Raw genomic sequence first — 26,961 nt, forward strand, 5'->3', positions numbered from 1 at the left:
TGAGTCGTTTTGTCTTCCCTTGCTGACTGCAGCCCCCATTACCTTCCACCCACCTGACCGGCCGCATTCCCAGGTTAGCCTCTCCTCAGCGCTACTTCTACCACGCTGCCTCTCTGCTCAACACCCTACCAGGGGATCGCAGTCTATACAGTATCAAGCTTAACCTCACTCTTTTTGTTATTAGCCTAAGAACAGAAGGCAGAAAGAACCCACTATATATGATGTATCTGCATTACGCTATGGATGCCCCAAGCAGTTTACAAAAGCTTCTATTATTTTTAACTACACGCACATTTTATCAGGTATTATGCTAACAGTTTTATATGCGTACCATTGTATATAACCCCCAACAGCAAGAGACAAGTAGTTACTACTTCCATTTTGAAGAAAATAAAAAATCAAGAAGTAAAGGAACTTTCCCAGAGTCTTCATGTTGAAAGTGGCAAAGCCACAACCCTGCTACAGACCTGACCGATTCCAAACACAAACTCGTCCTGATGAGAATCACGCTCCTCCTCACCAACACAACTCCACTTCCTGAGGTGCCCGCAGTGCTCTCTCCTGCAACACGGCCAGTTTCTTCCGCCCCCACGAGCGCCAGGCCCAGCATCCCAGTTTTGCTGTCTGCACATTCCTGGCCTCGTGAACGAAGTCGCCCTTTGCCAAGCCCGCGCCTCTCTCGGCACAAAGGGAACGCCCACCCGGGCCGAGCCCCTGCCACCCGCTCACCTCGCGGCTCTGCTGCCCCCGTGGCAGGAGGGCCTGCGTTCACACTTCTTTCTGTGTCATTCCTCACTTCCCCATGGCACGGATGAGTACCTGCTTCTCTAGAGAGAACCACTCTCTCTGTCACTTTCATCTACAACACACCTGAAGATCAGTAACTACACAATTTTAACTCACTGAACAGAACTAAGTCAAAATACCAAGTATAACTAAATATAGCCAAAATTATGCTGACATTTTAAATATAAAATAAGTAACAATTTTTCATGTTTAAGAGGATAAGAAATAGATTCTTAGGAATTTAATGCCAGTATTTTGCTTTTCTTTTCATTAAAACAGAAGCTATCTTTTCCCCTTCTGCTATTGACGCACCTTAAGCAGAAGCAGCCTGGTAAAGAAATCTTTTAGTACGGCTCACAGTCATCACCGCAGAGCTGGGGCGAAGGTGCTCGGAGCTCTGCTGGAGTGTGGACCCAGGAACCATGCCAGAGGTCACAGGTAAGCCTAGCAAAGAGTAAGCAACTCCTCGGACAGGACTAGACAAGCCTATGTTATCCGAGATGTTTGCTGTCATAAAGTAGTACACGATATTGAAATGAAGTTAACCACACCTACAGTTTTGCACTAATGCGTGCTCTGCTGCTGCTGCTAAGCTGCATCAGTCGTGTCCAACTCTGTGCAACCCCATAGACGGCAGCCCGCCAGGCTCCACCGTCCCTGGGATTCTTTAGGCAAGAACACTGGAGTGGGTTGCCATTTCCTTCTCCAATGCATGAAAGTGAAAAGTGAAAGTGAAGTCGCTCAGTTGTGCCCGACTCTTAGCAACCCCATGGACGGCAGCCTACCAGGCTCCTCCGTCCATGGGATTTTCCAGGCAAGAGTACTGGAGTGGGGTGCCATTGCCTTCTCCAAACGCGTGCTCAGGGACAGGTAAAGTGAAAACTAGCTCTACACAGGCTGATGTCCCCGCTGGGCCCTTCTCCCTGACCCCACTCCTCTCCAAGCCACACACACACACACACACACATACACACACACACACACACCCCAGTCTCATTACCTAGGCATGCAGCCACCCACACACACACACACACACACACACCCCTCCCCGCCCAGTCTTATTACCTAGGCATGCAGCCGCACCGACCATGGCATACAGGCCGGGGGTGATGCAGTCAGCGCCGACCTCACACCACTCCTTAAAGATGAACCAGTCGTGGTGATAGTAGGCCAGCTGCTCCACCGCGATGCCCACGATGCGGCCGGCGATGGCGCCAATGGCCATGCTGGGGATGAACAGGCCAGACGGGACCTGCGACAGGGCAGATGCTCAGTGAGACGGGTTCTCTGCGCACCTGCCCTGCATAAGTAGTGGGACTCTCCTCTCACAGGGCAAAAATAAAGCTGCAGCAAACCCTGGCAACAGTCTCCCTAACAATCCCAACTGAGTTACAGAGTAACAAACCACCTTCTCCAGCCCAAAGAGATGGTAACAAAACGTCTCCTTAGAAGGGACCAAACAGGCATCTCATTCTCCTGCATGTTAGAGCTTCAGCCAGGGTGGAGGAGGATGGGGGGTCTTAGTGGCCTGCTCTGCAGTGACACAGGAGGCCGAGCTGGGGCTCCCCACACTGGGCAGCCACACCCTATTCCCTGGGAATCTGGTCTGCAGTACACAACGAGGAATTCAGGGTGTTAATCAGCTGACCTTAAAACAGATTATCCAGGATGATGGGGATGGGCCTGAAGTATCACAAAGGCTTTTTAAAGGTGAAAGAAAAATTTAGAAGCGTTGTGTCAGAATGCAGAGATAAAACGAGATATGACCAGACACACTGGTTCTGAAGAGAAGGAAGGGGGCCATGAGCCAAGGCTCCTGGAGGCTGGAAAAGGCATTAAAACTGATTTTCCCCAGAACCTCCGTCACTCACGTGTACATGGTAACTTCAGCCCAGCGAGATCCAATTTGGAGTTCTGATCTCTGTGATTGTATTAAATGTGTGTGATTTTGTGGTGATTTGTCACAGCAGCAATAGGAAGCTAATATAAGTGGCTTTAACACATAATCACAACTCTGACACCACCCCCGAAGTAGAGAGTATGTCCTCCCAAGAACCCAGGACCTTGGTGACCATATGCAGAGAAAAAAACACAGCAGGCGGCATATGCAGGAGACAGCTTGGGCTGGGCTAGAAACGGTCCTCTTAGGACCCTCGCTGTGGGGACCCTGAGCTGCCACGAGAGGCACCTACCAGCCTCACCCACCCACACCCCACCCAGGCCACCATGTAGGAAAAGCCAGAGACAGGAGAGAGACAGACAGAGGGACAGATAGGGCAGGAGCCCTGGCGGTCCATCCCAGCTGTCAGAACCTGCTCAGCCCTGCTGCCTGACATACAGGTGGCTCTGAGATGCCCGGCCCGCACCATGTCTGCGGACAGCCGCAGAGCTGACCACACACAGCCTCGCTGCTAAGTACCCCTCCTGCTGACCCAACAGCGAGAGTACAGCGAGCAGCTCTCTTAAGCTGCTGGGCTTGGGGTCAGCTGCTATACAGCAACAGACACCATGCTCAACAAGACATCCTAACAAAGTCTTTTTCCCACAACTAAAAATTAAACCCCAAAGACAGCTTTCTCTGTCTGTATTTGTGACTCATCTTCAGATAAAACCTTCGTTTCTCTTGCCATGTACAAGTCTTGGACCCGCCACGGTTACCTCAGGATCCCCTCACATGGACACTTACCTTGATACCAAAAGTGAACACAGTCATTATGATCTTAAATATGAGAGCCAAGCACAGCTGCCATATGGCGGAGTACACCCCTAGGCCCGCAGGACGGTCGGGGATGTCGTCCACGATCTTGCTGGCGTTCATGTCGTTCCTGTAGTCGCACAGGGAGGAGGACTCCAGAGGCCCGCAGTCCGTGAACAGCTCTTTGATCAGCTCGCTGGTGTTGAGCCGCGTGTACGGGTTGGGGAAGGCGACCACAGCGGTGATGGCCGCCACCACGATGACCTCGAGGACCGGGTACTTCCCGAACTTGGTGGACTTGCGGCGGCGACACCAGGCAATGTTGGCCCTGATAAAGAAGGCTCCCCAGAGCCCGCCGAACACCCCCAGGAGGATAAAGGGAAACAGTTCAAACAGGTACCATGGAGTGTGATACTCCACGTAGAAGAGGACCAGGCGGCTGTTACCGAACGGATTGATGGATCTCAGAACAAAGGCAGCCACCAAAGCAGCAAAGAACGACCTCCACAGAGTCTTCAGAGGAAAGTAATAGCTGACCTAGGAAACCAAGGGAGAAATTAATGCTGTGATTTTAGAAAACTGTTCTGACAGGTTATAACTTGAGCAGTAAATATCAACGCTCTAAATTTTTCTGCAGCTAGAATTTATACATAATGGATTTTAATGCAGTAAGAAAAACACCACTATCTTAGTAACCTTGGCTATCACACCATTACAAATTCACAATATCGACTGATTATAAATGTCTAATAACCATTTAAAATACCTAGCATTGTGTTATTTTCAAAATGAGCTTCACCCCAGTTCAGTCGTGTTAGTTAAGAATAAATGTACCATTGCCGCTCCTGTTAGTTCACAAAAAAAGGATTAAATTTCCCTCCTCTCTACTGAAGCAAAAAAACGTAAACAACTCGGGGAGAAAAGTAAATTTTAAACCATTTCTGAGTCACAATTTTGTGTAAAAACTCTTAAGCACCAATGAGAGAACAAAAACAAAATATCCCCCTTAAGTGACTAGAATTATTTCCTTAAACATCAATAAGGGCCACAGAAGTAATCACACACAAAAGCTAAAAAGATGACTAAGAAACTGATTAAAAATCTTAAATAAAAACAAAGCTATAATTTAGCAAATAAGGACTGTTTCAAATATTTTCTATTAAATCTAATTCATTTGTGCTTACTTTTAATCATATCAAAAAGGTTAAATTTTAAATAACCACATACATGGATAATATTTTTTAAGACTTCTCAATAAAGAACATACATATTACTTTTTTTGACTTTTTAATAGAAGAAAGAGTGAAAAGCAACTATGAAACAAATTTGAAAACTCAAAAACAAAGTATCTATCACACCAGCTAACAAGACTGAGAAGTGCGCCAAAATACACACGTCATGGTGCTTGTGCTTCACTTTATTGCTGCTGGCGGCTGTGGTCTTAACCCACCTCTTCCAGACTGAACAGCACTCCTCCGATCGGTGCGCCGAAAGCCACAGAGACGCCTGCAGCGGAGGCAGCCGACAGCACCTACGAAGAAGATGCAGCCGTTTCATACGCTTACAGACTCAGCAGGCCAAACTCAGTGTCTGCGTGTACTCAAGACTGTCTACATCCCCAGCCAAATTTAACTCACATGTCACCTTCCTCTCCAAGCAAACACAAAATATTTCTTCTAAAAACACTTTTTCTCTTCTGCTTTAAAAGTCATTCAAATACTCAATACTCAGTCAAAACACATTTGCATGAGATATACCAACATAAACAGGATGTAAAGGAGAAAAGGCAATGAATTCAAGCATCAAGATGCCTGCATGAGAAGACCAGCAAGCCAGGACTGGGGCTCAGGGAGAGCCGTTTGTTTTTAAGTAGGATATCATTTCTTCAGATTTCAGGGCTCACTGCTTCATCACTATCATTACTTCAGTCCACATCCTAGTGAAATGACCAGAGAACTGCAAACCCATCCCGTTTCCCTACATTTTTAGTCAACTGAGTCCTCTGAAGAGATGGCTGCTGCCACCACGGGAGCCTCATGTGAAGGTGCAAACCCCAGCTGCCCCAAGGGCCCAGGCTGACCGCCCCAAACCCCAGCACACAGGCCACGGGAAGGAAGGAACAGAACTCAGGGTCCCCCTCCAGCTCCCACCAGCATGAAGCCAAACACACACAAAGTCACTGGGCATCTACTCATAATTAACCACTTTTCTGAAGAGTCTTTATTCCTTCTACTACTTGACTCCAGCAAATATCTGAGGCTACCAATGCATTTCCTCAAATGCTGAATTTGTACATCTTTGAAAGAGAAATCTGAAATAATAAAAAATTAAATTCTAAGTGTTATGAGCATGAACTCCATAGTCAGGTTGCTAGTTGGTAAATTAAAAATGAACAGATACTTGTTTTACTTAAACTGTACCTGGCCTCAGAATGCAGACTCTGACACGGAGGAGCAAGTCTAACCTACCATTTCAGTGTTTTTTTCCCACCAACACAACTGTAGACAACACACCTTACAGAATTTTCTGATTCTACCTTTAACAGAATTTATAATCAAGCTAGCACCTATGTATCTACAACTCACAGATGTTTTACTTTGTTCCATATAAGTATCTAAGAATCATTTAAACATATCAAAAGAAGTGGGCAAAGGAAGAAAATCAAAATATGAGGCCTAAATGCTTTCAATTAACGTGAAAGCCAGCCATGTAGATCCCAAGGTGTCAGAATTAAGTTATGTCATAAACATCACAATGTGTCTACACCAAAATCCAGGTAAAGTTAATTTCTATAATATTACCTAATAAGGTAATTTTTGCACTTATAATGAACAAATAACAAATCTTCCCCTACAATGTCAAGGTCCAACAGCAAGTAATGGAAGGGAACTGACAAATGCAGACTAGACAGGGAAGTACGAAGGGATGGGGCTCCCACAGTCCGGAGCTAATAAGAAGGTGCAAGGAGCCCACTTTTCTTCTAGAAAATATCCACAGCAACCTGGAAACATCAGGTTTCAATGTCTCCACGATCTCAGGATGACCTAAACAAAAGGGCAAAGGAAGCTGCCCTAAAAAAACGAGTAAAGAGCGGGTGCTACATGCCCTTCACTGTGAACCAGTATCAACTTCAGGTGGTTTGACGCCCTCTGGGTTCCCTAAGGAGCCGCAAGCTCCCTGAGGTGGCACCCCTCCTCCAAAGGAAAACAGCTGGTGAGATGCCCCACCCCAGAAGAAACTCTGACGGGGAGAACCAGGAGAGAAAGCGATGCAACATTTGGGAAACACGTCAGAGAAGGAAAGGTGTAAGGTAAAGCAAAAGCAAAGGAAAATATTTCTGAAATCCTACTGAAACCAACAGACACCAGGCCAACTCCAGAGGCCATTCAGAAAGGGGGAAGGAGTACAAGGAAGTCTCATGTTACAATTTGAATCTGAGTACAGAACTTACCCAAAAAGTAGACAGTAAAATATGTGAAACTGTTCACGGACTAAGTGTATGTAATGGATATTCACCTGTTAAATAAATGACAGAATACACTTACCTCTCTTTTTTTAGCTTCATTTGTGCTGTACTTCGGAAAGAGGTAGGAAAAGATGTTTCCACAGCAACAGGCAACATGGACCAAGGGCCCTTCTTTTCCTAAACTCAAGCCTGATGCCACAGCCAGTACTAATGTGACGGTTTTAATCATTAAAGTCCATTTTCCCAAGTAGCCTCGGATGATGAATCCACTCAAAATAGTTTTAATCTACAAAGGAAAGATCAAAGCAGCTTAATTTCCTTTAAGAAACTGCAAATTTCAGTGGGCAATGGGAAGACTCACAATTCATTTTCTGAAAGTCTGAACTATTATGCTCTATATAATAAATCTGTAACGTATTCTAACTCTCTTCCCCTGCAAGGGTAGGAGGCAGCCCTAGCTCATGAACAAAACTGAAATACCAGGCCATGATAAGGGGCTACAGGCTTCAGTACAGGGGGTACAATTACATAACCAGTTAATGGTAAATCACAATATTTCTACTAGAGAAATATAATACAGTTAGATACATTTCAGACACTCTGTGTCAGAAATAAAGGTATTTTGCCTTTAAAGATGTTATATCTTCTCAGAGTAGAATGTGTAATTACGTGTAATATTTTCTTATATATTAAGAAGGATGTGTGACAACTGGTGAATACTGTATGGTATTGTTCCGTATTAAAGATGTTCTTAATACAGCTTTACGATCACAAACACTGCTTTTAAAAGCTATGCACTAGAAAAAGTAACTTATTAAAGACAGAAAAATAATAATGGGGAGGAAAAAGAAGTAAGTTCATGTTCAATCCTACATGTATTCTTGACATTATTACTGATAAAATATAAAACCTCAACCTTTATACTATGATCAAATATTTAAAGTATAAAATCATTATAAATATTATTTGCCAAATTCAAGGATTATCTTATCTAATTAAAAAAGTTATAAAAAGAGAATATATTCAAATCCAATTCATAAGAGAAAAACATCAACTAATTCACCAAAGAATTTTAGGCTGACTTTTTCCAAGTTCTTGGTGTTTAACTGAGTGCTGATATTTGTTTAGTTATGTACTACATTAGAGTGAGAAGAAAAAAAAAATTGACCTCTCCAGAAAACAATGAAACGACTATGGGGAAGGATTTCTTTCAACAAAGTCTACTATCAGTGGACATTTTAAAAATTTTCTTTCTTGTATGACAGACCAACTGTTTCCCCAGCAAAACCATTATCGCGCCTCCCACGGGCAAAAACCTAAGCATCAGGATCACAAAATGTTAAGACACTGAACACTGCAGGCTTACCTCTGGGATCCCAGAGCCACAGGCGTACGGTGCGAACACCTTCACCAGGGAGACGGCAAGAAAGGCGAAACTCAAGGCCCAGAAGATGTACATCATGTAGTTCATGATGTACGAGCCAGGACCCTGAAACCAAAGGGTCAACAGAACGAACTCACTAACTACTGACGGGCACTGCTAATCCCAGTGCATGCCACCTAAGCAACTTGCGGCAAACTCTGCAAAGGCTTGTGGTTTACTGCCACAACTGTAACAGCTTTACGGAGCACACTATTTAAGTAGAACCTAAAACATATTTGTATACATAGAAGGAGACAATCTATTTAATATTTTCCCTAGCTGCTTTCTGATCCCCAAAGTCCTGTTGCCAAGAATCTCAGCTGCACTTCAATCTCTGCCAACCCACAAACCAGTTTTTGAAAACAGTTGGTGAAGACAAAACTGCCTTCACACTCAGCTTTCATCTGTAGCAATTCTGGAGACAAAGTGGGAGACAGTAACTGCTCATGTCATTCTTTCCAGCTCTAAGATTCAACTACAAGAAAATTCTAAAAACATATCCATAGCTCCTCAAAAACATATATATATAAAATATATATATACTATTTTAACTTCTAAAATGTTCTTCATATATATATTATATATGACATTCTGACTTTTAAATGTTCTTTATAAAATATCATCAACAGTAAAATAATCATGTAAACGCTGTAACGCCACAAGGAAAAATCTTAAGGATTTCTATAAAATTATCTCCAGTTAAGAGACTTACTTTACAATTCCTGAAAAATCTAAGGATTTCTATAAAATTATCTCCAGTTACAAGACTTATTTTACAATTCTTGATAACCTATACTCCCCAAACAGTTGTGATATAACAATGTTAATGAGCAGTTTTGATAACTTGGCTTCATATTAACCTCTGTGTTTATACAGCTCCTACTGCACTTCATTTCCACAATAAAAACACAGTTTACATCATAATGCAGTAGACTTGTTAGTGATTATGCAGTTAACTAATACCAGAGCTTTTGAAACAATACTTAAATTCTACTCACAGCAATGCAGTCTCATATTTTCCATTCTACCCTGTTCATACACTTCTCTATTCCCCTTTAGGACAGGTGCAGTCCTCTAGCTTGTTAAGTGAACTAGAGACCAGCTTCACTGTACTGACTGTTAACCCACTCGGACACAGGGCAGGACTCACCTCAGCCTGGCCTATGATCAACTCTGCCCACGTTTTCCACTGTGGACACTTGTCCCTCTCTTCGAACGTGGTTTCATTGGACCCCCAGCAGCACTGCTCGTGGTTGTACCAGAGTGCACTCAGGCAGATACCTTCCTTTAGGTCCGTCATCCAGTCAGCCGCAATGTCTATTAACCCAGCCAGTGCCCCTGCAAAAGATGTTGGAGACACTGAAGACGGTCCACTTCTGGGGCATCCAAAACTGTCAACTTACCGGGTCAAAGACAGCTGGGGACGCCCTACAATAAATGGTCATATGGGAAATACTGCACAAACCTATGAACCTAAGGTTTTCAAATCTTACTATATGTACGTTTACACTACTTCTTAACAACCGTAAATAGCTATTCTTAGAATTGTTCTTCTTTGAAATTAAAACTAGTTAACGTCACTGAAATTGACTGTAACTTTTTAAATGTGTCTGACTCTTTCAAAGGCTGTCCCTTGGCAGAAGAGCCTCATCTCTGGCTGTGACATCAGAGTTTTTACTGGTGTTTTTTAATTGGAAACCCAATTCATAGACTTACAAAGGATCTTAAGCTCACTATAATGGAATAACCACTAGATTTAGTGAAACTCAAGGCAGGAATGAATTACTGTGACAAATAATCAGGTTTTTTCTTTTAACAGAAAAATAAAACATCTCAAGATCATATTACAAACAGAATACAAAGAATACACAAATTGATGGTCAAATCTAAGTCCTTCTCATATAAAGTGAACGGGTCACATAAACACCTCAGAATCTCAGGACTTCCCTCTATCCTCTCCACAACTGTATTTTTCTGTCACGCTCTTCAGGACACACCCTTCCATGGTGGAAGCCCAAACGTCAGTAAAGCAGCCCTCCTGCTGGTTTGTACATCTTCCACTGCTCCTCCAGTCGCGCCCAGGGCTACTGAGCACTCTGCGGCCCCCTGGAGCCTAAAGTCCGGCCCTAGCCGTGGCCTGCCCACTCGCGAGCTGTGACACCTCGTCAAGTCGCTTAACCTCTCTGTGCTCAGCCCCCCATCTGCACGAGTCAGACCATGGAACTGCCATGAGGTCTACACACACACACAGCTTTTGGGACAGGGCATGACCCACAGGAAGCACTCAATAAATATTACCTATTTATTATGATGTAAACACTAAAATACACTTTACCGACCATCTGGTGCAGACTAGGTATTTTACAGATAAAGACAATGAGTGAGAAAGATCAAACTGGACACTTAAGGTGATCGAGCCAAGCCCAGAGCTCTGAGCCTCCTGCCTCCCACTCTTACATTTAAGGATATTTTTTTGAAGGAAAGAAACAAAACAAATGCTTCTAAAAATCCGAAAGTTTCTGGGAAAAAAAAAAAAAAACTGCAGGTAGGAGGGGAGAACTATTTATCGTCCTGCTAACCAGAGCAGCATTGCATGAACAGTCCTCTTTACCTGATGCCAACCCTGTGAGCGTCACCACGAGCCACCCTGACCACGCATCGTACAGGCTTTTTGTCATCTCCCATGCTGATTCTTTCTTTTTGCTGTTGATCTGAAATTAGAAACGGTCATGCTTCATTCTTCAAACTGTGAGTAGCAGCCACAATTCTAGAATCCAACAATTTCCTCAGTTACTATACATGGAACAGTACTTTCTCAACTAAACAATAGAGTGAGTGAGTTTGGGGCAGAAACAGCAGGTCAGACGGCTGCCGCGCCTGTGAACCAGATGACAAGCATCGACCCAGAGCCTCAGAATGAGAGCAAGGGCCCCACCATCCACACAGACGCTGACCCAGATTGCTTCAGACTGCACCGAAGTTAGCTGGCATACACCTTTTATGTGACAGAAATAAGACATTACAGCTCAAAGCGGCTGTCACTCCCTGCTCTTTCTCTGGTTCTAGCAGTTAAGTGGCATGTAGTGGTCCTAAAAGGCAAGGGCAGTGACGAACAGTACTGTGCCCGTAAACGCAGTACCACACAATCCTGTGAATAAAGGGGCTGCTGAAGCATTCAGGCCTGTAGCGTGCCAGTGTGCCGATGCCACAGGCGGGGTGCTGTCGCTGTGTGAGGCAGAGGATGCTGACAGACGTGACGCCAGCTCTCACCCGTAGACGCCCAGGGCCAGTCTGCTCTCTCAGTCAGCATGCACTTCACAAGAAGCCCCCGGAACCGCCCACCCCTCCCTGTCCTGCTGCCTGGCTGCTCCACGTGCCACACTCTCAGGCCAGGCATTCCCTGCCCCACCGTCCCATGAGAGGGCTACAGCCAGAATTCAATGATCTGATCCCTTTCAAACATCTGGTCTATTTCAAGCCACAAGGCCACATTCAAAAGGCTGAATGAGGCAATTTTACTCCTCCTATGTTATAAGCAACCAATTCCAGATATTCACCTTGCTTTAGGGTTGAAGGTAGATCATTCCTTTCAAAAATAATAAACCTCGCATTGCTTTTTCTTAATAACTGTAATGTTTAATAAAATACAATATTAAGCAGAAATTTGAAAGTCATCTAAACATTCATCAATACAGTATTGGTCCAAAAAACTGCAGTTACATCTATGTCATGAGAAACTCTGTAGTCATTAAAAAAGAATGAGATAAATGCAGTATCATGTGGGGGAGAAAAGCAAGGCCTCCATGTGTATAGGATGCTACCATTTATCTAAGAAAAGTCTATAAATATATATGATTGTATTTTTAAAAAATAAAGGGACAACGTGACACTGGAAGCGCAACTCCTGAAGACTATGTGTAAAGACTGCACACAGCGCTTCTCACACGCCGCGAAGGAGGAGGCCTGAGGAAAAGCCTCTGTGTGGTCTCTCTGAGCTGCAGCATAAGCCACTTTCACGGAGCGCCATTCTTACTTGAGCAAAAAATACTGCAACTATGGTTTTTCAGACTTGGAAATCTTTTGAGGTATTTTTCTCAAAAAACGAACCAAGTAAGCCTGTCATTTAAAGTAAAATGTGTATTTGGTTCCAATGACAGATTTTGAGCTTCAAAATAAAAATGAGAATTTTAAAGAACTTATATCCATTACTGTAAGAATGACAGATACCAACAGTTAAAGACTTTTCCGAGGAGATTAGTGTTGACATTAACGAATGTGGCTTTTTTTGATACTGTATACTGATACGGTACAATGAACATGTCAACTATTCAGAGAACTGCATGAATCAGTGAATCAGTATTTGCCAAATGATCACAGCATAATGTTACAAAATCGTTCACTCAAAGTTCAAGGGGAACCAAAGGATTTTAATGTGACCAAAGACAAGAACTTCGCTGATACAGTTTTAGGTCACACACTGCAGCTAGCCTTTAAGAAACTAACCACATGTCCCTGTCACTATCTTGCAGTATCAAAGAAGAAAATCCACAATGACCTGAAAAGGTTATTAAAATACTCCTGGCTTTTCCAACTACGCGGCTGTGAGGTTGGATTTTCTTCATGTACTTCAATCGAAACGCCCAGCAGTCTGCAGCAGCAGGTAAGAAAACCCAGCAGCTCTCAGGAGACCAGACAGTAACGAGTGAGGTTCATGAAGATGCAGTCCAGCGCCGCTCTCTCACTGAGCATTTTTTATCTCGGAAAATAGCTATTTTTCATACAAACATTGTTTGTGTTAACACGTAATGAGCTTGTTATTGCTACTTTTAAGTGTATGTTTTGGAAATTTCTCAGTTTTATCATCTAATATGGTGTCATGTCTTATTTCCAGAAAGGGTGAATACTGACTAATGAATCTGAGAAGCAGTACTTTGCATAAACAATATAATCTAAGTCCAATTTCAGGTTTAATAGATATATAAACATTATTATGAAAGGTAGTAACTCATTTGTACAAGCAATTATTACATCTATGAGTTAACTTCAGAGCTCAAATTTGCAAATGGCCTTTTAGAATTTGGAATTTTATTTTCAAGAGATTTTTTTCTCTTAAAATTTTTGAATGACACTATCAATAAACCACAAACAACAACAAAAAAGATAACATATGTTGTAGTTTCTAAGCAAAAGCCATTCTTTTATTATTAGTACTTTACACCAACATTCCATATGTCCACACAGGACTCAATTTGAGAAATAGCTCAGGATTTAAAACCAAGAAAGGAGATAAAATAGCAAAGCCCCAGGAAACTATCTCCCCAGTAAGCTGCTTCTTTTTCCAACAACTGAAATTATGTAACACATTTCTTCTTTGGCCTGATGCTCAAAGTCAAGAGCCATGCTGACTGCTACCTCCTGAACTTGGCTTGATCTTCCTCAACTCTAAGCCTTTGCCTTTCCCTCCTATTCTGTCTTCCTCTACTTCTTTGATTGTAAGCTGCTTCAAATCCCTTCCAGAAAGAAAAAGGATATAAATAAACTTTTAAAACCTATAGAGAAAAAACTGTATTACTTATAATACGTGGAACCTTACTTAAGTGTACTTGTAACATTTTGGCAGCCTGAGATCACTGGCAGAAAGACAACATTATTCAAGGATCTCTCTGTGCGCTGCTGTTGTAAAGATTACTGAGCAAACGTACCCGTCGATGCCTTTCTCTGTCTTTACACTTCTCTCGCACCCAGTCGATGGTATGGAAGTCATCATAGGTGCCAACCCCGGGGATGGGCTCGTCCAGAAGATCCAGCAAGTGCGTGGAGCTGCTGATGCTGCCCCCGTTGGTCATTGTGTAGTGAGTTCCTGCAGAGCCAACAAGGAACAATGAGCGTGTTCTGTGACCGACAATGGAGAGCTATGCGGCTCATTAGTAATTCCTAAAGAAATAGGATCACTTGAAGTAATTACAATCAACAGAGGAAGGAAAGCATTAAAAAAATGCATCTGAAACTTGGAAGTAAGGAAAAGGACTAGGGCACATCCTGCCCCACTCACATGAGAGCATGAAAAGCCACCTTCCTAAGTCATCTGAGGGAGGCCCTGGGGAAGGGCGCTCTGCAGGACTTCCTGGTTACCACCCACCAGGGCACAGAGTCCACAAAGTGAGAACATGGGGCAGAGGATGGATACACTGAAATGTATGGATACACCGAAGGATACATTGAAGATGGATACATTGAAGATGAAGATGGATACATTGAAGATGAAGATGGATACATTGAAGATGAAGGTGGATACATTGAAGAAAATTACAACTGCCCTAGCAAAAAGGCAACTGTATTCTGTCCAGGAGAAAAGACAATGCTCAGTGGAGGTGTGGGTTGTGCGGTCAAGATTCTGTCCCAGGAAGAAGTTCTTCCTCTCCCTGACAATGTCTCTCTCCCTCTTGAAAAGCCTCCTCTACATCAGCTGTGTCAGCAAGCAGGTTCCCTCGCTAGAACTCAATATATACTATTTGACCAGCGTCCACTATGCAACAGACTTGAGGGTATAAGGAAGGGGACTGAAAGACAACTCACAAAAACACAACTGGCTCTTAAATTTGAAAAGAAATTCAATCTAACACAAAAAAGAAACGCAGAGCAAAACTACAGTATCATTCTCCTCTATCAGACTGGTAAAGATTTAAAAAGTTGGCCAATGCACTGAGTTGGCAAAGATACAGGGAAAAGAGGTCCTGGAACAAAATCATTAGGTTCAGTATCAACTGCTGCAACCTCGTTGAGAAGGGAAAGCTGCACACATGCTGTCCAACCCAGCAAGCAAAGTCCGGGAACTCTTCCTGCACTTGTACTTGTGTAAGCCCGTAAACTGTGCCGTGTGGGCACAGAACCGCACTAGAGCTCTAGGAAGAAAGCGAAGCAAACGAATGCCAAAGTGCTCACAGTCTAAAACTGGGGTCAGCAAAAGAGCCTAAGAGTCTATCTGCTAGGCTTTGGAGGCCGAGCAGTCATAACTATGCAGCTCTGCCATGCTGAGTCCAAGTCTGCCATGTCAGTGCAAAAGAAGTCCCAACAACACACAGATGAGTGAATATGGCTGTGTTTCAGTAACAGTTTATTTACAGGAGAAGAGCAAGATTTCACCTAATGCCTGACCCTATTTTCAAAGGCAGTGTAGCAAGTTTAACTGGAAAATTATTTGGTTCAATTTATTTTGGGTTAAATGTTATGGTATATTTAAATACAGAGAAAATACTATGAAGCAAAATGAACCAACATGTTAATAATGGTTACCTCTGGGAAGTAGATTTGTTAGAAAAGGCAGAGAAGGGAACTTTAATTTTCTGCATAGCTGTCACAGGTGTATCTATACCCAAATATACATATGTGCACGTGCTCAGTTGTGTCTGGCTCTTTACAGCCCCAAGGACTGTAGCCTGCCAGGATCCTCAGTCCACAGAATTTTCCAGGCAAGAATACTATAGTGGGTTGCCATGCCCTCCTCCAGGGGATCTTCCCAACCCAGGGATCAAATCCGGGTCTCCTGCACTGCAGGCGGATTCTTTTTCATCTGAGCCCCATAATTTCAAACAGGTGATCTTAACATAATTGATTACAGATTACATCTTCAAATTATGCAGCAGTAATAGATTTTATGCCAAAAAATAAACATCTAAAACTATGTTGGTTTAAAATAAATGTACGAATTGATACAGAATATAAGGAGTAGCACTATACTCATGTTTAAACAAACACCATAAAAAGAGACTCAAGAAACCCATTTAGTTTATTTTGTGGTTTTATGGAAAACCAAAATTCCAAACAGCAGAATTCTCAGACTACTCTTGCAGTCTGATGGTTTAAACGAACTTGTCCTCTTTTGTTTACAAAGAAACTATCGGAAATGTTCAGTCATTCACAAAAAACGACCCTGGCAAAGCCAGAACCTGCACTTTGCCCAGCACTGTGAACAATGCCAGGCTAGAGCAGGAGAGGCTCCTCAATCAGCCAGGAGCGGGAGGGAGAGGCGCTTGGAGCCCCCACGTCCGTACAAGGACTCGTTTTTATTACCGTCCAGATAGAAGGAAATAAACTATACCCGGCTGCAAGTTCTGTTCTTTGATCATTCAAAGAGGCAGTTGAAACAAGCATTATCACAGAAAGGGTTATTTGTATTTCAAATGATATAATACTGAATACTGGGCTTCCCTGGTGGCTCAGCAGTAAAGAATCTGTTTGGAGACATGGATTTGATCTGTAGGTTGGGAAGATCCCTGAAAGAGGAAATGGTAACCCACTCCAGTAATGTTGCCTGGAGAATTCCATGGACAGAGGAGCCTGGCAGGGCTCCAGATGGGGTCGCAGAAGAGTCAGACACAACTGAGCCACTCAACAACAACAAATACTGAATATTCTACAATGAACTTAGCATTTCTTTACTTCTACCAGATAGAACAAAGTCCCTCTTTCCTCTCCACTTACAACATTTGAATGCTCGGCCTGGAAAGGTATAAGATTCTAACAGGAGAGTGAGTAGCGTACTGACTTCAGAGTTTTGGCAGAAGCACTCCAGGATAAATAATTTCTCATTCTGGCTAAGGTTTAAAGGCCCAGTTCCTCAATGGCCCATGCCTGCTCACGTAAAACACAAGCCCTAAACCCTCCACGGCAACCTTGACATGCTCCAGGTCCCCCTCCCCTGATTTTATTCAGTAGTTTCCACTTTGTCAAAACTAACTGAAAGGCCATAAATTTTCTTAAGAAAAAGCGACTGGAGAGTAAAAACAATGACAGCATTTATATTGCCTTGACAAATTTCCGCATCTCTGGCTCCACCTTCGGTATGATAATATTAAAAATGGTCGTTTTGAAGATATTTTTGGAGGGAAGCATCAAAGCCTCTGTGATACCACTCAGGAAGACGTCTGGGGTAGTCTGCTCCAAAAGCATAAGCAAAACAAACTGAGGGAAATTCTACAAGGTAAGTGGCTTGCGATCTTCAAAAATGTCAGTCACGAAAGACTAGCTGCACTAGATAAAAGGAGACCACAGAGACGCGCAACCGAACTCAGTCTGTGCCTGGGATGGGCAGCGCAGGACCGGGACAGCCAGGGCAACACTCAGTACACTGGAGAACCGTCGGAATAATGACTGAATAACATGATCAGCGCCAACTTTCTGACTTTGAAAACTGTACTGAAGCTATGGACGAGCTATATATCCTTTCATAAGGAAACACACACTGAAGTATTTAGCGGTTGCAGGGCATCACATCTGTATGTGCGCATGCTCGGTCGCGTCCGACATTTTGTGACCCCAAAGAGAGCCCTCCAGGCTCCTCTGTCCATGGGATTCTCCAGGCGAGAGTGCTGCAGTGGGTTGCCAGGCCCTCCACCGGGCGATCTTCCTGACCCAGGCATCAAACCCACGTCTCCTACATTGCAGCCAGATTCTTTACCATGGAGCCACCTGAGAAGCCCCATCGCGTCTGCATCTTACCCTTACAGGGTTCAGGGAAGAAGAACATGGTGCATCCCATATGTACAATTAACAGTGTGTGCAGTGTGTGACAGGGAACGGCACACATGACAGAAAGAGACAGGATGAAAGCATGAGGTAAAACGCTAACACTCAGGAATCTAGGGGGAGGGCATATGAGACTCTCTGCACTATTTTTCAACATCTCTAAGTCTGAAATTAAAAAGAATTTTTAAGACTACTGTGATATATTTTGCAAACTTCAAACTTTGTCCTATTCACTCTTATCTGGGTAGAGATGGAGACACGCATTACTGATCTTAATTATTACTATTCTACACAAAAAATCAAAAGCAAAATTTCTGTACCACCTAACATGCACTGACACAGTAAATTAGCAGCTGCTAAGAATTCCCAGCTGCCTGCAGCATGAAGATACTAAGCAAATGAAGCGTGTATCCCCAACAGGCTTCTGAACTAGGGAGGAGAGAGCAGAGACCAGTGTTCTTATTTTCAGGGGCAGCACAGGCCTAGTCCCCCACACATTCACAGAAGCCGTGTGTCCTGCCTCAGTGACTTTCCAGTCACTAGTCTGTAGAAACTACCCCAACATCGAACATACAGAACTGCACAGTAATTAAAAATTCCTGAAAATCAGAAATAAAGCATTCAAGCGTTTCACACCAGGGCACCCCACGTACCAACATTTCATGTCTGGGCATCCCTTGACACTTCAAAGAATTGGCCTGTCAGTCTGTGTGCCCAGCAGACTTCCGGGAGGTCAGCCTGTCCCCTCAGGCCTATTTGCTTCCGCCGGACACAGTGACAGTGTACAGAAGAATTGATGGGTCTTCCTGCTTTAGGGTAGCCCACACGTTTATCTATTCAGATTCACTGTCTGCCCTCTAATTATTCCTAAAATAAGTCTGAGTCCTTCTGTGACTCTTGACATCAAATTGGTTTTGGAATTAACAAAGATCGGTTTTGGTATGAAAATAAAAACTTTTTGCTAGTTGATTAGAGTATTTCTTTGGCTCTGATAAACATGATGAAAAGGCATCTGCAGAGAAAGGCAGACAGTCCAATCTGGCTTTAACCTGTCTCCTTGCATTCTGCTTCTTACTGGGCTGTAACTGACAACAAAAAAAAAATCTATCATATTCAATGCAAAATCAATCAACGTAGTTTTACAATTTAAAGTCTGCTTTAGGATTGCTAGATAAAATTCAAGAATTACCTGGCTATTAAAAAACAAGGGGGGGGGGTTCAAACTTTTACTTCAGTATGTGTGTGACATCATTTCACATATTTTCTTTTATACTTTGTTCTACCAAACATGGAAATCTGAGTACTTCAAAGAAGAAAAGGAAAGCCTGGGTCCTACTCCAAACTGGATAGGAACATTCGTTCTCACAGGATCATAGAAATGCCTACGCATCATTGCATGTTAGCAGTAATTTCAAAGACATTATGTTTCCTAACAGTAACAATGATGTTTAAATATTCGTAATTATTATTTGTGTACAGTTCACTGCAATCTATATTTCACTTAAAGTTTACCTTACAAAGGATAAAATGAGACAAACACAAATGACTTACATCTCTGTTAATAAAATCCTTGTAAGCAGGAGTGTAAGTTACCCAGCGCCATCACTCCACTCCATTTCATGCGTGACACAGCACACACCTCAGAGGCGATGCCACAAGCACAAGTGAAAGCTCTCTCACAGGCAAAGTGCATCTCCTTTTCTTTCCTAAAATACTATTTCAAGGACCGAGAAATTAGCAAATTATAACAGGGCTTTCCAAATCAAGTGGTGAGGCCGCACTCCCTCATAAGACCTCTCCCTGCCCTCCTTGTCAAATCCTCTTAGAGCTGGGGGATACAAAGTGACACCATTTACTTGGACTTCTCTCCAAGAACGTGCAGCGCTCACTGACGCAGACACCCCAGGACACCTTTTGGAAATCATCAGACCTCTGTCCAACAGTATCTCCTCATCCTCGGTGCACATGCTTCCCACCAATTCAGGAAACGCCCTCCGCCACAGGGAAAATCAGAGTACAAGATTCAGCACTATAGCTCCTCAGTTTCAAACTCAGGCTTCTGAAACCGAAAAGAACAGGCAAAATCTTAAACGGCAATACATCTGAGTTGTAAGCAATGGGATTCTGGGTTTCAAAATGTTTTAAGTAAAAAGGAGTTTCTGCAATAAGCCTTGGACTGAAAAGAGAACAGATGAGAAGCAAGTCTATACAGTTACGTAAGGTTTGCGGGGGAAGCAAGGAGAGGGAACTGAGTAAAGAAGAGAGTTAAAACAGTTAAACTGGCAACTGGCTTCACCTTTCCACATTTTCTACAAGAAAAAAAAGGTAAAATCAAACTAGCCACATGTATTTATAAGCTTTCCATTACTTAGCATATTTTTACTACTCAACACAGTTCGTAAAAACCATTTCAGGTCATTAAATGCATCGGCACATCATTTTCAATGGACTTCAAACAGCTGTATTTAATTGCTATGATGCACTATCATTTAGGTTAGTTTGCATTACAAACAGCATATATAATGAACATATGTGTACCTACTTAGTCATCCACTTTCCTAACTAATTTTTAAAATTTTAACCTTTTTCTTGTTCTTAACTTTCTTTCCCAACCCTATGTCCAGATATTCAATATTAACAACCAGATGTACCTCCAAACTGAAAATAACTACATTATTTCCAAACTGAAAATAACTACATTACCCAGTATTGTCCTCAGGTTAGATTAGTATCTATGTGATGGAGCTTCATTGTCTCTGCCTACCTCGAAACCCTTCCCCCTTCTTTCTGAAACAGAACACATTATTTTTAGGAAACTTCTATTCCTCAGGGCATGTAGACTTGGTGGGAGAGTCAGTCAAACCATCTTCACACTTCCCTCCCCGCCCCAACCCCAGCTCACCATTCTCATCAGAATTGACCTCCTGAAGAAATAAACCATAGCCATCACCGTCAACAAAAGAGTCCGAAATGCAGTACTTGAATGAATGCAATCTTAAAAACGACAGAGTGATCTGTTTGTTTCCAAGGCAAACCATTAAACATAACAGTAATCCAAGTCTATGCCCCAACCAGGAATGCTGAAGAAGCTGAAGTTGAACAGTTCTATGAAGACCTACGTGACCTTCTAGAATTAACACACGAAAAAGATGTCCTTTTCATTATAGGGGACTGGAATTCAAAAGTAGGAAGTTAAGAAACACCTGGAATAACAGGCAAATTTGGCCTTGGAGTACAGAATGAAGCAGGACAATGGCTAATAGAGTTTTGCCAAGGGAACGCACTGGTCATTGCAAACACCCTCTTCCAACAACACAAGAGAAGACTCTACACATGGACGTCACCAGATAGTCAACACCGAAATCAGACTGATTATATTCTCAGCAGCCAAAGATGGAGAAGCTCTACACAGTCAGTAAAAACAAGACTGGGAGCTGACTGTGGCTCAGATCATGAACTCCTTATTGCCAAATTCAGACTTAAATTGAGGAAAGTTGGGAAAACCACTAGACCATTCAGGTGTGACCTAAATCAAATCCCTTATGATTATACAGTGGAAGTGACAGATTCAAGGGATTAGATCTGATAGAGTGCCTGATGAACTATGGACAGAGGTTCATGACATTGTACAGGAGACAGTGATCAAGACCATCCCCAAGAGAAAGAAATGCAAAAAAGCATAATGGCTGTCTGAGGAGGCCTTACAAATAGTTGTGAAAAGAGAAGCAAAAAGCAAAGGAGAAAAGGAAAGATATACCCATTTGAATGCAGAGTTCCAAAGAACAGCAAGGAGAGATAAGAAAGCCTTCCTCAGTGATCAATGCAAAGAAATAGAGGAAAACAATAGAATGGGAAAGACTAAAGATCTCTTCAAGAAAATTAGATACACCAAGGGTACATTTCATGCAAAGACGGGCACAATAAAGGACAGAAATGGTATGGCCCTAACAGAAGCAGAAGATATTAAGAAGAGGTGGCAAGAATACAAAAAAGATCTTCATGACCCAGATAATCACGATGGTGTGATCACTGACCTAGAGCCAGGTATCCTGGAATGTGAAGTCAAGTGGGCCTTAGAAAGCATCACTACGAACAAACCTAGTGGAGGTGATGGAATTCCAGTTGAGCTATTCCAAATCCTAAAAGATGATGCTGTGAAAGTTCTGCACTCAATATGCCAGCAAATTCGGAAAACCCAGCAGTGGCCACAGGCATGGAAAAGTCTTCATTGCCATCCCAAAGAAAGGCAATGCCAAATGCTCAAACTATCACACAATTGCACTCATCTCACACACTAGCAAAGTAATGCTCAAAATTCAAGCCAGGCTTCAACAGTACATGAACCGTGAACTCCCAGATGTTCAAACTGGTTTTAGAAAAGGCAGAGGAACCAGAGGTCAAATTGCCAACATCCCTTGGATTATGGAAAAAGCAAGACAGTTCCAGAAAAACATCTATTTCTGCTTTATTGATTATACCAAAGCCTTTGACTGTGTGGATCACCAAAAACTGGAAAATTCTGAAAGAGATGGTAGTACCAGGGCACCTGACCTGCCTCTTGAGAAATCTGTATGCAGGTCAAGAAGCAACAGTTAGAACTGGACATGGAACAACAGACTGGTTCCAAATAGGAAAAGGAGTTGTATATTGTCACCCTGCTTATTTAACTTATATGCAGAGTACATCATGAGAAACGCTGGACTGGATGAAGCACAAACTAGAATCAAGATAGCTGGGAGAAATATCAATAATCCCAGATATGCAGATGACACCACCCATATGGCACAAAGTGAAGAAGAACTAGAGCCTCTTGATTAAAGTTAAAGAGGAGAATGAAAACATTGGCTTAAAATGTAATATTCAGAAAACTAAGATCATGGCATCCAGTCCCATCATTTTATGACAAATAGATGGGGAAACAGTGGAAACAGTGGAAATAGTGACAGATTTTATTTTTTGCAGCTCCAAAATCACTGCAGATGGTGACTGCAGCCATCAAATTAAAAGACCCTTGCTCCTTGGAAGAAAAGTTATGACCAAGCTAGACAGCATATTAAAAAGCAGAGACATTACTTTGCCAACAGAGGTCCATCTAGTCAAGGCTGTGGTTTCTCCAGTGGTCATGTATGCATGTGAGAGTTGGACTACAAAGAAAGCTGAGTGCCAAAGAATTGATGCTTTTGAACTATGGTGTTGGAGAAGACTGTTGAGAGTCCTTGGACTGCAAGGAGATCCAACTAGTCCATCCTAAAGGAAATCAGTCCCGAATATTCATTGGAAGGACTGATGTTGAAGCTGAAACTCTAATACTTTGGCCACCTGATGCAAAGAACTGACTCATTTGAAAAGACCCTGATGCTGGGAAAGATTGAAGGCAGGAGAAGGGGATAACAGAGGATGAGATGGTTCTGTGACATTACCGACTCAATGCAAATGAGTCTGAGTAAACTTCGGGAGTTGGTGTTGAACAGGGAGGCCCAGCGTGTTGTGGTCCATGGGGTCGCAAAGAGTCAGACACGACTGAGCAGCTGAACTGACTGTTGACTGACTGACAGTGATATACAGACAGAAGAGTCTATTTTTTTTTTTTGACACCTGAACTTCAAAAGGATAACAGGACACAGGACAGTCCCAGATCTTAGAGTGTATAAGAAAGCATGATCTGAAAGCAGGAGCTCCCAGATTTAACACAAAAACCTTCCTGGGGGTCTGATGTCAGATGCCGTGACCATCCTTCTACTGCCCATGGCTGGAAAACAATGAAACTAGAGAAAAGATCACTTTCTCTGCAGCATGGCCCATTAGAGAAATCCCAGGACCTAATGCACTCTGAGGTCAGAAAGACCTAGATTCAAATCCCAGGGCTGCCACATAAGCCAGCAGGAACTACCTACTAATCTCTCAGGTACCTAGGCAATGTCACCTACCTGTAGGCTGTGGTATGTGAACTGCAGATAAGCCGTGTAAGATACCTACTATTATATACTATATCTGACAAACAGTAGGAAATCAATAAACACAAGTTACTGTTTCTGCTCAAATATTTTGGAACTTAAAATGGGCTTATTATATTACTCACATGGTATTAATATTAACCAAAAGACTGACAATATGACGAACAGAAGAAAAAAATTGTATTACAAATACGAGCAATGACTTCTTCTTAGAACTATATACTGAGCAAAATCCTATAGATTTTTAACATAACTTAATTCATTATACCTGGTATGGCCAAAAAAACAAATCTCTAAAATGCACAGTAAATGACCAACCTTTCCATAAAACAGACATCTTATAATTTAAATATCACCAGCAATATTTCATAGTTCAAGTATCAGCAAGTACGATGTGTTTTAGTGTTACTGATTCTAATTAGTGAGTGAGCTTTCTTGCATAATGAGTGAGCTTTCTTGCAAAAATAACTTTATTTATAAGAGGACTTTTGTCTTTTTTCCCCAGACACAATAGTTTATAATATTCATGCATTCCAATGTAAACACGTTTTATTAATACCTGTAACCTAAACAAAGAGTTTTAAAATTATCTGCAGGAAAATTCCACTTTCAATTTATGTTATTTATGTTGTTTTGTTTTTTGTGCTGAAACGTTGTTGATTTACAATGCTGTGTCAGTTTCAGGTGCACGGCAAAGTGGTACAGTTATACGTGTGTATCTGTTCTTTTTCAGAGTCTCTTCTCTTACAGGTTATTACAAAACATTGAGTATAGTTTCCTGTGCTATACAGTAGGTCCTTGTTGGTTATCTATTTTATATATTTATACATACATACATATATATATATATATAGTAGTGTGTATATATTAATCTCAAATTCTTAATTTATCGTTCTCCACCCCTTTCCCCTTTGGTAATCATAACTTTTGTTTTCTATGTCTGTGGGTCTATTTCTGCTTAGTATGTAAGTTCATTTGTATGATTTTACTTGTGTGTGTGTGTGTGTGCTCAGTTATGGCTGACTCTTTGTGATCCCAGGGTCTGTAGCCCACCAAACTGCTCTGTCTAAGGGATTCTCCAGGCAACAATACTGGAGTGGGTTGCTATTTCTTTCTCCAGGGGATCTTCAAGACCCAGGGACTGAACACGTGTCTCCTGCTTTGGCAGGCAGATTCTTTACCAGAGTCACCAGGGAAGCCCCATTTTATTTTTTTATAGTCTACATATAAGTGATACCATATATTTGTCTTTCTCTGTCCATAATGCTTCACTATGATGATCTCTATGTCCATCCATGTTGCTGAAAATGATACTATTTCATTTTTATGGCTAAGTAAAATTCCACTGTATGTATGTACATTGTCTTTCTCCATTCATCTGTTTATAGACACTGAGGTTACTTCCATATCTCGTCTATTGTAAATAGTGCTGTTATGAACCTGGAGGTACATGGATCTTTTCGAATAATGGTTTTTTCCAGAAATATGCCCAAGAATGGGACTGTAACATCATTTGGTAGCTCTACCTTCAGTTTTCTAAGGAACTTCCATACTCCAGAGTGGCTGTGCCAATTTACATTCCCATCAGCAGTGTAGGGTTCCCTTTTCTCTATAGCCTCTCCAGCATTTATTGTTTGTAGATTTTTTGATGATGACCATTCTGACTGGTCTGAGGTGATAGCTCAATGTAGTTTTGATTTACATTTCTTTATTAATTAGTGATGTTGAGCACATTTTCATGTGCTTTTTGGCTATTTGTATGTCTTCTTTGGAGAAATGTCAAATTTTTTATTAAGTTGTTTCTTTTGATATTGAGCTACATAAGCTGTGTATTTGAGATTAATCCCTTGTCAGTCGTGTCAATTGTAAATGTTTTCTCCCATTTCATAAGCTGTCTTTACGTTTTGTTTACAGTCTCCTTTATTCTGCAAAAAGCTTCTAAGTTTAAATAGCCTCCATTTATTTTCATTTCCATCACTCTAGGAGGTGGATTCAAAAAGACAGTGCTGTGACAGTTGTCAGAGTGTCTGTCTACATTTTCCTCTAGAAGCTCCTAGGCACTGTGAGTTTACTTTTGTGTTAGGTGTTAGAGAATGTTCTAATATCATTACTTCACATGTGGCTGGCTGTCCAGTGTACCCAGCACCACTTATTGAAGAGACTGTCTTTTCTCTTTTGGTTATTCTTGCCTCCTCTGTCAAAGATAAATGCCCTTATGTGAGTGGGTTTATCTCCGGGCTTTCTTTCCTTACTTCTGATCTGTATTTCTGTTCTTGTGTCATGATTACTGTAGCTGTGTAATATGCTCTGAAGTCAGGGAGCCTCCTTCCACCAGTTCCATTTTTCTTTCTCAAGACTGCTTCAGCTATTTGGCGTGGGGGTGGGGGCTGGGAGTCTTTCCATACAAATTGTAAAATATTTTGTTCTAGGTCGGAGAAAAATGCCACTGGTAATTTGATAGGAATTGCACTGAATCTGTACATTGCCTTGGGTAATATGCGCATGGAAAAGCAAATGAAAAGATGCTCACAAACTGGAAAAGACCGAAGGCACAAGGACAAGGTGGTGGCAGATGGTTAGATAGCATCACCGATTCAATGGACATGAATCTGAGCAAACTCTGGGAGAAAGTGAAGGACAGAGGAGTGTGGTGTGCTGCAGGCCACGGGGTTGCCAAGAGAAGGACATGACTTAGCCAATGAACAACAAAAGTCACTAATTATTAGAGGAATGCAAATTGAAACTTCAGTGAGGATCACTTTACACTGGTCAGGATGGCCATCATCAAAATCTATGTCATTCTGACAGTACTGATTCTTCCAATCCAAGAACACAGTATACCTTTCTATTTCTTTGTGTCATCTTCAATTTCCTTCATCAGAGTCTTATAGTTTTTGGAATACAGTTTTTTGTGTGTCCTCATGTAGGTTTATTATTTTTAATGTAATAGTAAATGGGACTGTTTTCTTAATTTCTCTTCCTGATCTTTCATTGTTAGTGTAGAGAAATGCAACAGATTTCTGCATGTTAATTTCGCATCCTGCAACTTTACCAAGTTCATTAATGAGCTCTAGTAGTTTTCTGGTTATATTATTATTTAAATAAATATTTT

General features: G+C 42.0%; 1 protein-coding gene across 5 annotated transcripts in view; it reads right to left on the bottom strand.

The window, feature by feature from the left end:
* Positions 1-26,961, bottom strand: part of CLCN3 (chloride voltage-gated channel 3) — an 89,004-nt gene that overhangs the window by 16,439 nt on the left and 45,604 nt on the right. For all 5 annotated transcript variants that reach the window (XM_005892560.3, XM_070376043.1, XM_070376044.1 and 2 more), the window contains 8 exons: positions 14,073-14,230; positions 10,982-11,081; positions 9,521-9,708; positions 8,314-8,436; positions 7,027-7,233; positions 4,932-5,012; positions 3,473-4,018; positions 1,852-2,038 (listed from right to left, as the gene is read on the bottom strand). In XM_005892560.3, the coding sequence (XP_005892622.1) occupies positions 1,852-2,038; positions 3,473-4,018; positions 4,932-5,012; positions 7,027-7,233; positions 8,314-8,436; positions 9,521-9,708; positions 10,982-11,081; positions 14,073-14,230 (1,590 nt within the window). The remainder of the gene's footprint in view (positions 1-1,851; positions 2,039-3,472; positions 4,019-4,931; positions 5,013-7,026; positions 7,234-8,313; positions 8,437-9,520; positions 9,709-10,981; positions 11,082-14,072; positions 14,231-26,961) is intronic.

Source organism: Bos mutus, chromosome 8 (assembly GCF_027580195.1).
Source record: "Bos mutus isolate GX-2022 chromosome 8, NWIPB_WYAK_1.1, whole genome shotgun sequence".
In the NCBI taxonomy this organism is placed as follows: domain Eukaryota; kingdom Metazoa; phylum Chordata; class Mammalia; order Artiodactyla; family Bovidae; genus Bos; species Bos mutus.